The sequence below is a fragment of the Rhinolophus hipposideros genome (assembly GCF_964194185.1).
Source record: "Rhinolophus hipposideros genome assembly, chromosome: 20".
Classification (NCBI taxonomy): domain Eukaryota; kingdom Metazoa; phylum Chordata; class Mammalia; order Chiroptera; family Rhinolophidae; genus Rhinolophus; species Rhinolophus hipposideros.
The window spans coordinates 37,140,774-37,154,950 of NC_138066.1; the positions used below are offsets into that span (position 1 = coordinate 37,140,774).

A 14,177-nucleotide genomic window follows, 5' to 3' on the forward strand; every position below is an offset into this window, starting at 1 on the left:
CACTAATTCACAATGCTCAATAAAGAGATGTTACCAGAATAAATGAAAATGGCTTTACCGAGGCAGGATTTTCAGGTTCACTCTGTCGAAGTCTTTTGGCACGGTTTCGGTAGCCCAAACTTTGGATGATAGAAATTTCCTCCTTTAGTTGCTCAGGAGGGCTACTTTCCTTTTTTGAAAAGTTGTAACTATTTGTAACTGTAAATTACAAGGGAAAACATTTTTACAGTTGAAAAAATATACTAATTGTAATCAAAGAACCAAGAGAAATCCTGCGTGTGTTCCTTGTTGTATTAAGACAATGCATTAAAAGTTACCTATAATTTTTTTTTTTGAACTTTGGCTTATGACAGAAATGGCATATTGTGTCAGTAGGGAAAAGACAGACTATTCTATGTTGCATAAGTAAATATTTTGTCAGGTTAATCTTTATGCCCAGTTCTGTCATCTGCCCAAGTGAGGAGTAAGAAAACGAATGCCATCATTTTGTCCTGGAGGAGCTCTCAATAGAGCTGGGAATGCGGGTTCTACAGGAAACTTAAGAATCAGAGGGTTTGACTTGATCAAACACTCATCGATCCAGCTGTGGGGCCTGGATCCAGGTGGATACTCCTTCTGGCTACACTAGGCTTCAACCAGGAAAGTCCCCGTAATAACCAGAAACATGGCATCCAAATCCAGTCGTATGAGGTTAATCTTGGTGTAACCCCCCTGATGTGGTACCGGGGAAAACTATCACTAAGATTTCAAGGCAATTACTGGGGTTCAAGACCAAGAAAGGAGCCCTTGTCTGATGGTAGACACAGCTGTAGTTCCGTATAACTAACAGTCATACTGCGAAGGGAGAAGTCCACCCACTTTCTTTCTAGTTTCTGGTGCTGCATGTGCCTTCTCGAACTTATTTTCAGTAGAAACATCACATCCTCAAGTATACTGTCTGGTCTAAGGCACTGCAGAGTCACATTTCTTCCTGGAGTCACCTTATGCCTTCTGAGAGCATGGAAGGAAGATTTGGGTCAACTCCTGTAAAGGAAGGTCCTACCTACACTTTAAAAAAAAAAATCAATGTTGGAAATTCTACTCCTAGGAAACACACACATAGACTGTCAGTTATTTCTACTTTTTCCCACCTCAATACTAACAAATCTGTCTATTAACACCATATTTCACTGAATCTAAGATACCAACAACGTAAGAAGCATGATTATTTTTTATATCACTAAGAAAGAAAACACTAAATTAAACAATGACACACCATGGGATGGTAAACTGGCCCCAATTTTGGAGATGTTAAAATGTGAAAAATGTGAATCTTAGGATCGATAAAATAAGGTGTGAGCCCAGTGGGAATGATTTAAAAGACAGATTACAGATAAAGAGCTAAAATTAACCTAGCCCAAAAGGTCTTATCACCTATCATGAAAAAATAATTGCGTAAACCTCCTCCTGAGTTTTAAGGAAAGCTACTTGAACACTGGTGCCTGGGGCTATACAACACTTACACTGCAATCCTGTGTCAAGTTCAAAAGCATGAATGATTTTCAATAGCTCTTCAACAAGCTGACTAAATCTTGTACTTTCTTGTAGGCTTCTGAAATTAAATTGAGAGACACACTTAGCAAAAAATTATCAACTCTTTAATGACACTAAAATAAGGAAAGACATGTAAACAAAAAAATGCAGCAACAGTAGAAAAAGTATATTCAAAGAACACAGCTATTAATTCTACAATCAAAACATCACTGACATCAGTATTGTTTTTATAACCTTTTTTTTTTTTGCCACGCAAGTCTACCTTTAAAAGCCTATAACTACCTAAAAGAATAGCACTCTGAATCCATAGTAGATATTAATCCACTGTTCAGCAAACCTACTATTCTTTTTTTTTTTTTTTTTTTTTAAATTTTATTGGGGAATATTGGGGAACAGTGTGTTTCTCCAGGGCTCATCAGCTCCAAGTCGTTGTCTTCAATCTAGTTGTGGAGGGCACAGCCCACCGGCCCATGTGGGAATCGAACCGGCAACCCTGTTGTTCAGAGCCTGCACTCTAACCAACTGAGCCATCCGGCCGCCCCAAAACCTACTGTTCTTAATATCTGAATCTCATCCACCCAACCTCCCACTTCTAGCTCAGGCATGTCTGTCAAATGATGATTATAGTATGTTGAAAGCACAGATAGATGACAATGTCCAAAGAAAGATTTTCATTTAATAAAGCTGTTGGACAATATAATTCACTTCATCCTTTAAATAGCTGAGTGACTACTATATGTGAAACACTGGAAAAACAGTGTTGACTGAGACAGACAAAACCAATGCCCTAATAGAACTTACATCCTGGCCGGAGGGACGCACAATATGTAAATACATTGTGTGTATAGATAGTTAAGTAGAAATAAATGCAAAGAAAAAAAATAAAACAGGATCAGGAGACAATGTGGGCAGAAGCGGGGAATTCCTACTTTAGATAAGACTGCAAGTTCTTGCACCATCCAGAAGCATTAGAAAAAGGCAATGAATTGCTAATACCTGTATAAGGCAGATAAACCATGTTTCCCTGAAAATAAGACCTAACCGGACCATCAGCTCCAATGCGTCTTTTGGACCAATAATTAATGTAAGACCCGGTCTTATATTATATTAAAATAAGACCAGATCTTACGTTAATTCTTGCCTAGAAGACGTATTGGAGCTGATGGTCCGGCTAGGTCTTATTTTCGGGAAAATACGGTACAATAAAACTTTCAGGAAAATGACGTAAGAAATAATTTACTGTCAGCTAAACACCTTTTTATACATTTTTCTACTGAGGAATGGTTTGATAGGAACACCAAAGGAATTTCTGCTTTTTGCTACCATTGTTTCTTCCAACCTCCCATCAATACCCCAATTACATACCTTTTGGTTATATCATTCTTACACAAAGGACACTGTGAAGGCCCTTTCTTCTGGTTGAGAAGTTTCAGCATACAAAGTCTATAAATTATAAAGAAGGAAAAGAACAATTTAAGTTACTTTTTTGTAGAGAGAATATTCAAAAAGCAATAGTCATGAAAAGATAATCTCATAACTGCCCTTAAGAGCCATTTTAAAGATAATGACAGGTGAATTACAACCAATGGCTTTAATTGTTTTTAGATGTTGCCTAAGCACAAAACTAAACTACAGGTGCAATGATCTATGCAAACTGTACTTACATGCATACAGTTTACTGCTATGATCAAATAAAACTTACTAAAGAGTTAATATGCCATTAAGATAACTATTTCATGCTGCATAATCAAACATAAATGTTAAGCAGTTCAAGTAAAATGATTATAATTAGTTTAATATATAATATATATTAGGTTGAGATATAATTAGTTTAAAAACTCAGTGCCTCACTACAAAGCAACAGTAATCAAGACAGTGTGAAAAAAAAAAAAAAAAGACAGTGTGGTACTGGCATAAGAATAAACGTAGACATCGAAGAAATAGAATTGAGAGTACACAAATAAACCCATACAACTACGGTCAATTGATTCTCAATAATGGCACCACGACAATTAAACAGGAAAAGAATAATCGTACCAAAAATAGTACTGAGACAACTAGATATCCACATCAAACAATGAAGCTACAATATTGCATGAACCACGAAAACATTATGCTGAGTGAAAGAAGCCAGACACAAAAGGCCACATATTGTATGATTCTATTTATATGAAATGTCCAGAATAGGCAAATTTGGAGACAGAGAGCAGATTTGTGGTTGCCTAAGAGGAGGTGGGAGGTAGGAATGGGGTAGAGTTGCTAATGGGTAAGGGTTTCTTTTGGGGGCGATGAAAATGTCCTAAACTTAGATTGCAGGGATGGTTGAATAACTGAATATACTTAAAAAACTGAATTGTACACTTTAAATGGGTGACTTTTAGAGCATGTGAATTACCTCAATAAAAATAAAAAACTCAAGGCAGGGAGAAAATGTGCTCGTTTTTATATTTATAATGCCTAACATAGTGTGTAGCATAACTAATCTGCTCACTAGAAGTCTAAGGAAAGAAGAAGGTTTCAGCCGTCTTCTTGGGCTTTTGGAATGGTCCTGATGGAGAACAATTTTGTTGGTTGTCTCAGACAATGAGTATGGCTAAGAAGACTTGAAGAACACATGTAACATAGTCTCATGAGTGAGCTTCCTTAACAAAAGAAAATACCGCTTCCATTGGTTGGAGGTGTCTATAAAGATCGATGTTCTCTTAGGAAGAAGACCAAAGAAGACTCAAAAGAGAAGTAGAAAGGAAAAAACAGAGAAGAGAGCAGTAGAGATAGCCATGGTGATCATTAAAAGCAGCCTTTCACTCATACGACAAATACTCGTATTTACTACATGTCCAGTACTGTTCTAGATGCAAGGGATTCGGTGGAAAAGCAAAATAAAATCCCCACCATTATAAAGGACATAATATTCTGGCTAGGGAAGTGACAGCCAGGAAAGAAAAGATTAAGGGTGCTGAAAAGGCAGTGGGACAGGTGAGCCAGCAGACACTTAGAGAATACTTTTTACTGGCCAGGTCCTTTAACATGCATTGCCCTCTGTTAACCCACACAACAACCCTGAAGTATTATCTTCATTTTACAGCAGAGATTTGTCCGTGGTCACACAGCAGTCAAGTGGTGAAAGTGATATTGGATCTGAAATTGAACTGCAACAAAGCCCATAGTCTTTCTACCACAGCCAGTGAATGTACTAATCTGGGAGTGTGCGAGGCTCCCTGCCTGGAATCCCAGGCCCATGGGTCAACGCTCTTGCCTCCTAGGGACAAGTCTTAGCCCTAACTCTTAACCTCTTATGGCTCAATTCCCTGCTACTTTTCTTCCCTTATAACCACCACCCTGAACTTCTGCTCATTTCTGCTGCTAGACTCCTGAGAGACTATGTTCAATCTACTTGTTAGACTATCCATCTCTTGACTATTTCTGGACCTCTGATATATCAACCCATTGCTGGACTCCAAAATCCCCTGATATTATGAGCTAATGTATGTAGCTATCAAACCTCCCTGACACTGACTCACCACTTATCTGGATCGCCTCAGTTAGCTGACCCCAACACTTGCATTACCTGGTCTATCCGGTCCTTAGACCTCAGCCATCCCTGGTCTGGTCCCTCTTACTAGCCTCCAAATAAGTGTAGAGAAAGGTCATCATGCCAGAACACTGCTTCTCAAACTTTAATGTGTATAAGAATCTCCTGGGGAATATAGTGAAAATGTAGGTTCCGATTCAGGTTTGGAATAGGACTGAGATTCTGGCAAGATCCCATGTGATATGGTTGCTGTAGGTCCATGAGTCCCACTTTGAGGAGAAAGTTCCTAAAGCTGAGTTGTCCAGTATAGAAGCTACTAGCCACATGTGGCTATTGAGCCCTTGAAATGTGGCCAGTCTGAATGAAACTTACATACTATAAAAAAAAAAGTCAAACAAATATTAATATTTTTTATATTGATTATATTTTGAAATGGTAAAATTCTGGTCATAATTGGGTTAAAAATATACAAATATATAACTATAATAATTATTATTTATTTTTTTTACTCTTAATAATGTGGCTACTAGAAAATTTAAGTTACACTTATGGCTCATATTATATTTCCTTGGACAATGTGGTTCTAGATCTTCCAAAAAATATTACATATTTCATTTATGATTTGGAAACTACAAGCGAATACATAGATGGTCTAAGTAATTTTTTTCTAGACTGGTGCTATTATTTTTTTGTATATCGCATGCAAGATTTCAGAACTATAGACTCACTCTACCCAATAAAACTACTTTATCGTTAGCAATTAGTTCATCCTGAGAAAATACAATTAATTCTTGGGGAATTTCCCCAGCTTTCTCACCATATAGATCAAGGTGTTATTCATATTACAGAGGTATTACAAAAGAGATTTCACAAAAATTTTCCTATCACATGGGAATTATTCTCTACTTTTAATTCTAATATATCATTTAAAATATGGCTGGTTCTTCTGCTTATCAGATTCTCCATATTATGAGTTGCAAACCTTACTCACTCTCCCCCAGCTGCCAACTTTAACCCTTTCAATCTCAACAGACGTCTTTACCTCCTTCACTGAGCTCAAACTACAACTCTTCCCACCCTACCTCGCATTCATTTTCTATTTCCAATCCATTCTACCTCCTCCTGGATCTTTTCTGTGTTGCAAATGTCATCTGCCCGTGAAGGATCCTTCCTCTTCTAACACAATGCCTATACACATATGCAAAGTTAGGTTTTTTCCTGGACATGTTCTACTTCCTTCTCTTCGTACCTTTGCTCAAATTATTTGCTCTGCCTATAATTTCCTTCTTCCACAAGCTCTCAAAGTAATTCTCACAATTCAATCTGTTCTTGACTCACTATAATACTATGTATTCATTACTCAAGGGGACAGAAAAGCACACAGTACATTTCAGAAAGATTCTCATTAAGACACAGTGAGAGTCCCACACTTAAAAGGTTAATCTTCAACTATTTGTAACCTTTTAAATATTGGGACTTTAAAATTTTATTTCACAAAAGTATTGATCTATGAATAAACTGGTCCTACATTGAAACACTGAAGGAGGAAATCAGAACATGAAGAAATGAACAGAAAAGAGAAATTGGCGAAGTTGAAACACAATTTGCTTATTTCACAATTGCTTGTAATGTGCTTTCACCCATGGGCACAAAAAACGAAATAGCTGTTCAAAGTGATTTCATATCCCACTAGATAAACATTCCAATAATTTACCAGGAAACTACGGCTACAACCAACTTACAATGATTTTCTGAGTACTCTGTGAGGCGGAATGAAAGTTAGATTTTTCTTTTTCACTTAATTGAAGAAACTAAAGCTTCTGTAAAGTTAGGTTTTCTGAGTTATTAAGGATAAGCACAAAAATCACTAACGGAGTCACATGAAATATTCAAACTTACTTGCAAAATATGTGGTCACATTTTGTAGAAACAGGCTCTTTGATCAACTCCAGACTAGAAGAGTAGGGAAAAAAAAGTGGCTCAATAATTCATTTAAAAATGAATATATTCTTAGTAAAGAAGTTCAACTTCAAGTGGCTATAAAAGTCAAGGTAAGGCTTTAAGTTCATTCAATAAATATTTATTAATGTCTGCTGTGTTAGGAGCCAAAACTACAGCAGAGGATATGATCCGTACACTTTCCGAGCTTTCAGACATCAAAACAGAATATATTACTCTTTCCAATACTTTATACTATCCATAGCATTTAAAAGATTAGCTGATATTACTTCATATAAATTAGTCTTCACTGATATACTTTTTTGAGCTTTCATTGTGGGTGCACATCCTCTATCTTAACTAAACTGTAAGCGCTACGAAGACAAAAACTTGTATTTCTTTAGGATTCCCTCACAGCCCTTTTTTTTTGATTGCCTTTTAAATTTCTTCATATGGAAAATTTCAAGCATTTACACAAATAAAATAGTAAAATGAATTCCTAGTCCACAATTATCAACTCACAACCAATTGTATTTCATCCATGGCCAACATCCACCCAAAGTCCAGATTATTTTAAAATAAATCCCAGCTGTCATATCATTTCATCTATAAGTATTTCAGAACATATCTTTGAAAAGAGACTTTTTTAGCATAACCATGAAACCATTAATACTGCTGAAAAATAATGTCCTTAATATCATCTAATATACAATTAATGTTCTAATTTTCCTCACTGTCTCATAAAAATTTAGTAATTAAATCTACGAGTATGTAAATCAGGATCCAAACAAGATCCACACATTGCATTTGGTTGATATATCTCAAGTCTCTTTTAATCTATAGATTTCCCCTCCATTCCCACTCCCCTGTCATTTATTTTAAAAACTAGGTCATTTGAACTATAAATTCCTCACATTCTGGATTTTGCTGATTGTAACCCTATGGTGTAGTTTTACAGGTTCCTCTAGCCTCTATTTCCTGTAAACTAGACCTATAGGCTTAATCAAATTAAGGTTCAATATTTTTTTTGGCAAGAACAATGTTCTGGCAAGAACACTTTTTGATACTGTGTACTTTTATTACATTACTTCAGGAGGTACATAATGTTTGGTTTCTAATTACTTCGTAAAAACAATGTAATAAATACTCACTGAAGAAAATAATAAACTTAGAAAAATATTAAAATTGCTCAAAAAGAAAATACATCACCCAAATTCCCACCCCTCCCCATCTATCCACAAAATTTCAAGACCTTCCTGAGATTAATTCATTTACTAATATAAGAAGTATTTACTAAGCATTTACTATATACTATTCTTGGAGATGGAAATACGACAGTGAATAAAATAAAGCCTGCCCTTACAGAACTTAACATTCTAGTTGTGGTAGACAGTTGATTGAGAAATAGACAAGGGCATATGGGAAAAATAAAGAAGGGTAAGGGGGCTAGGGAGTACAGCGTGTTAGGGGTCACAGGTCAGGAAAGGACTCACAGAAGGTGACATTGGTGGACAGTGAATAATGTGAGGAAACAAGCTAGCTATGCCACAAGTGCGGTAAGAACATTCCATCAGAGGGAGCAGAGAAGACCACATCTGCTGTTTTGAAAGACAGCGATAGGTAAGGTACTAGGATGGAATTGATCAAGGGGGGAAGTACTAGTAGAAAGGTCATAGAGGTAGCTGGGAGCCTGAGCAGGTAGGAATTTACAGGCTATTTAAAGTCTTTAGTTCTTATTCTGAATGAGAGCTTTAGAAACTGATTTTTGGTAAAGTTCAGGTGGACATCATACAATAGGTAACCTGTGTGTGACAGGAATGTGGTTCTTTTCATTAAATGTTTAACTTTTTAGAAAAGGGTCACAAGGAAAGCTGGGGGACAATAGCCTCCTTGTGAAGAGTCTGGTAACACAACTCTTGTAATCACGGGGTTTCTGATGCAGCACAGGGGAAGGAAAAGAAAAATACAAGAGTAAGTCAGAAAGTTGGGTTTCTACTACCTGTTCTCTTTTTTTTATTAGCAGAGTGACCTCAGGCCAAACACTCTACCTGACTGAACTTCACTTTCCTATAAGGAAACTGTCACCCATTCTACCAGCCTCTTCAGGCTATCACGAAAATAGAATTAAGTGCTACTTGGGAAAATGTTCACAACCTGAGATAACTTGTACCGATGTTAATATTATTATTGGGACTGAATGCGATTAAAAAGAAAAACCCACCAAAGAAAACTCTGATTTGTCACCAAATCACTATTCCTTAGATAAGAGAAACGTGTATATCAAAGACAGTCTCAGTAAAAGAGAAATTGGATTTAGCTATGATACCAGATGGCTTTGATTCTCACCACTGACTCAATTCTAAAATAATTAAATTTCAGTATGATAATTATAAGCCAAACTATACAAGCATACTGTAAACAAACTTCAAACTGATGAAAACTCCAGTATGTAAAAAGGTCATGACTATTGAAGGAAAAGCTTCAAGAGGGAATGGGAATGAAAAGACAAAAATGAAAATGTTCCTCTTCTAGGTTCTGATGAGAGTAAATGTTTACTATAATAGTGACTCAAATATTCTAAACACTTTTCAACCCAGGCAATATTTTAGACCTACCATATGTCTGCATTTCAATCTTCCAAAATGGGTGATTGGAAAAAGAATCTAGGTTGGGTTCCCAAAACAACCACCACCCACCAGGATACACATTTTTAAAAACTCTTCTGAAAGTCAAAATTTTTATATAGTCATATGTAAAAAGTTAGAAAGAATCACCAATTATCAGAAATAAATGTCAACAGCAACTTAGAAGCCAACAGAAGGAATTTTCGCTCTAGAGACCTTGAAGAAATCTTCCCTATAGCTACTACCATAAGTAACACTGTTTCCAGTCACAATCAGGAATCATTTAAGACATGACAGTAAATCATACTGTTCTGGGAACTGTAAAAAACAAGTGAAGTAGATATGATTCCCACCCTAAAACTTTCCATTTAAATGAGTTTAGGGTTTAACAATGACTAGGTTGCAGTTTTAGTTTAAAAACTTAAGTCTATTTCCAATAGAAAACAGATTTTTAAAAAATAAATTGTACAATACAAAATATTTGACTGAAATGAAAATCTAACAGTAACTTTCACTTTGCATTTTTAATTTTTATGTATCTGAGATTCTTAATTGATGGTTTAATTTGCTTGAATGAGAAAGAACATTACATTTTTATGACTGAGTTCCATGGAAATGTAAAATAAATGGACCCAAGTGCCACACTATTGAAGACTTTTTGATCATTCTTTCTGATTATCATGGTAAGTTCAATGCTTTTTCAAAAGCAATTTTCCCCCCAATTGCCATTTCCTGCTTTTCTGCCTCTGATGTTTCATAAAGTAGGCTGTAAATCTCATTTAGCTCTTGTTTTTGATTGGCTGAAATGTTAAGGGACAAGGGAGAGGAGCATTACTTGTAAATCTTGCATCTCTTTAAGTTGAAAACACAACTTGCATTTTCTTTAATCTTATTTACTTGATTCCAAATATGAAAAACTTCCATGACACACAAAGGAAGATTTACTTAAATTTACTCTCCTGTATTGAAGGTAAGGAGCAATAGGTGCAGCTTTCCAATTTGTTTTTTTCAGTGTGACCCACCATTAACCATCACCATATTAAAAACCATTAAACTATCAAAGAACCAAATTAGTTTATTATTTAATAACTTCAACAAATGTTTACCAAGTGGCTACTATGTCCCAGGTACTGTTCTAACTCCTGAGGATACAGAAGTAAACAATACAAATAAAAACCTCTGCAAAAAACAAAACAAAACAAACAAAAACCTCTGCCATCATGGAGTTTATATTCTGCGGGGATAGAGAAAAGGGATGTTACGTAGAGAGAGAACGTCAGACAGTAACAAGAGTTATAGAGATGAGGGGCCGGCCTGGTGGCTCAGGTGGTTGGAGCTCCATGCTCCTAACTCCAAAGGCTGCCGGTTCGATTCCCACATGGGCCAGTGGGCTCTCAACCACAAGGTTGCCAGTTTGATTAAAAAACAAAAAACAAAAAAAAACAGAGTTATAGAGATGAATAAAACAGGCAAAGGGCACAAGCAGTATGCTGGGGGTGGGGGAGTTACAATTTGAAATAGGGTTGTCTGCCTCTTTGGAAAGGTGGTATTTTAATCAAGATTGCAAGCCATGAAATTATTGAGGGAAGAACATTCTAGGCCAAAGTAATGATATGGGAGAGCTCCCTCACTACAAAAGTTTTTTTTTTTTTTTTTTTACTACAAAAGTTTTAAGCCTCCCTCACTATAGAAATTTTAAGTCTCCTTTTCTTTAGTTTCTTAGCTCTTTAGCCTGGGGCTTTTATTACTCTCCTAATCAGTTTCTGAATCCTAACGATTGCTCCTAGTTAGTTTGAATCACAGGATGTTTCTCACCCCTGCCTCAAATGACTACCTAAAAGCCTGTGAGTTCCCAACATCCCCCAAGCCATTCCCAATCTAACTCTTGGCCATCCCAGAAACCACAAAGGTTTTAAGATTCTCCCAGGCCAGTACACTTGCTGATTGTAATCACTGAAGCCTAAAGTTCTTTCCAACCCATTCTGGGTACAGCTCCGGGACAATTGATGCCACCCAAATGACTGGTTGAATGGTCACAGTCTGTATAGAGCTAACAGATTAATTAAAATCTATTTTTCCTCATCAGGGGCCTTGGGGATGCAGAGGATACCCCAGCAAGGTTGCCAATTCCAACCAAATAAGCCAACACAGTCTTCCAGGCGGATCCTGAGACCCCTTCCTCTTATCCGAGATCAGATAGGGCCAGAGTTCTGTGAATCCCCCAATAGGTAGGGACAACTCTACACCCCTGCCCAGCAGGAAGCAGATACAGAAGAACAGACCTCCTGTCCCTCAACTTCCCATAGACATTTTATGGGGATCAAGTCTCTCAAGGGAAAAACAAGACAGGCAGAGATAGATATCAGGTCTCTACATTAACGCCCAGAAGACCTCCCGTCTCTGTTCGAAACTTCCCCTTTCCTTGGTAAACAAATGGGTACAAGATACCCAACTAGATTAAACCAGCCACTCACACCTGAGCAGTTTAAAAAACATGAGGTAATAGCCTCTTGCTAATCACAGGTGTCAATCAGGTGGTCCCACGCCCAGAAAGGAACAGTCCATTTGAGAAAAAGATAAAAACCACCAAAGCCGCTTTACTCAGGGCCCTTGAACCTTTCTCTACTGCTTGGTTCCGCTGCTTATTTCTTTGAAGTGTACTATCTCTTCTAATAAACTACTCTTTCACCACTTTATTTCTGTGTTTCATTCAATTCTTTGCTCGAGACGCCAAGAACCTGGACATTGTGCCGAGAAGAACTCACTCTCTGGTAACAGAAACAGCAAGCATAAAAGTTCAGGCGAAAGAATAGGCTGCAAATCTGAAGAACAGTTAAGAGGTCAAAATGATCAGAGTAAAGAGAATAAGTGGGGAAAGGACAGGCAATAATTCTTCCAAATTTCCTTTCTGGCTTTTCACCAAGAGATTGAGGTATGGTTTTTAATTTATTTTCTAGATTTGAGATACCACAGAGATCATCTAGTGACTGCTTGAGGAGGTTCATAACCTTTGTTGTGCTGTGTACCCCCTTTTTTTAAAATTAAATTTATTGGGGTGACAATTGTTAGTAAATTTACATAGATTTCAGGTGTACAATTCTGTATTACATCGTCTATAAATCCCATTGTGTGTTCACCACCCAGAGTCAGTTCTCCTTCCATCACCATATATTTGATCCCCTTTACCCTTATCACCCACCCCCCACCACCAGTGTACCCCCTTTTGGCAGCTGGTGAAGCTCATGAACCACCTCCTCGAAGTAATGCTTTTAAATGCGTAAAATAAAAAATATAAAATTATATAAGAAACTGATTATATTGAAATACAGTTATAGTCATAGGTCTCCAAGAGTTGTGGAAGGCTGGCACGTTAAGACCTGAATACACACAAGAGAACCTTCCGGGGTAATAGAAATGGTCTATATCTTGGGTGGGTTACACAGATATATATATTTGTCAAAACTCATAGACTTGCACACTTAAGATCTCTGCATTTCACTATATGTAAATTACACATCAAATTTTTAACGAATATTCTGGGCCCCTCTTTATTTTACAGATGAAGACCAACAGGCTCACTCAAAAAGTCAGAGACTTGCTAAAGGCTTTGAGGACTTGCACTATTCTTATTTAAATACACAAGGCTAGTTTCAAAGGTTCTCCCAGAGACCTACGCACTCCAATGATTCCTGATTTTCTTTGCCATATTAAGTATGTCCATTCAAGTGATCAAGCTGGTTTTAGAGCTGGATGAAAAATCCAGTGCCACTTAATCCAAACCAGATCCCTGCCCCAATGTAGAATCAATCAAAATAATTTGTGGACTGGGAAAGATAGGGGGCTGTGTATGCTGAGGCGGTAGAAAGGGGAGGGGAGAAGTAGAAAGGAGAAAAAGGATTAATTTTCTATATTCTTAAAAATCTCTTCAGTTAAAAAAAGCAGCAACTTTAATAACCTTCTCTTAACAGACATTTTAATTTTTTCTCCTTACTGTATAAGGTCAATTCTATTTATTTGCATAGGATACAATCATATAAGAATCTCAAATTATTCCGTTGACTCACCAGATTGGACACTCTAAGATTTTCTGCATAGCATTAAGGACATTTTGTACTTCTTCAACTCGATCCACACATAAATCCATTTCTTCCTGTTGCAACAAACTTTAACACAGAAACTTAAATGTATGTTTATCAATAAATCACTTTAAAATATCTATAAAAACAGCGTAGTTTCATTAAGTGCCATTTTAAAATAAAGAATTTAAAATTGGAGTGCTTTAGAATTATACCAACCATAGAACTAATAACAAAAGCTTAATTTTTTTGAAATTCGAAGGGTTTTTTTTGATAATTAAGACCATTTAAATTATGTTTTTTCACATAGAGCCTCCATCCACTTCCTTTTGGTGTTTTCCTTTCTCCATGCAAGAGAAAGCCACAGTGGGGTGACTAGGTGAATGGTGGTAGCCTCAGGTTTCTCCAATCATCCTGGCCGTTTTCTTTTTCTTGCTTAAAACCGAAATCAACAAAAACAAAAGCAACACCAAC

The 14,177-nt window shown here is 36.7% G+C and overlaps 1 protein-coding gene across 1 annotated transcript in view; it reads right to left on the reverse strand.

Annotated features, from left to right (window-relative positions):
* Positions 1–13,771, reverse strand: part of BRCA1 (BRCA1 DNA repair associated) — a gene marked incomplete at both ends in the record, with an annotated part of 48,703 nt that extends 34,932 nt beyond the window's left edge. The window contains 5 exon segments of the mRNA XM_081028030.1: positions 59–198; positions 1,503–1,591; positions 2,899–2,976; positions 6,965–7,018; positions 13,692–13,771. Of these exon segments, the coding sequence (XP_080884156.1) occupies positions 59–198; positions 1,503–1,591; positions 2,899–2,976; positions 6,965–7,018; positions 13,692–13,771 (441 nt within the window).
* Positions 13,772–14,177: the final 406 nt, after the last annotated feature.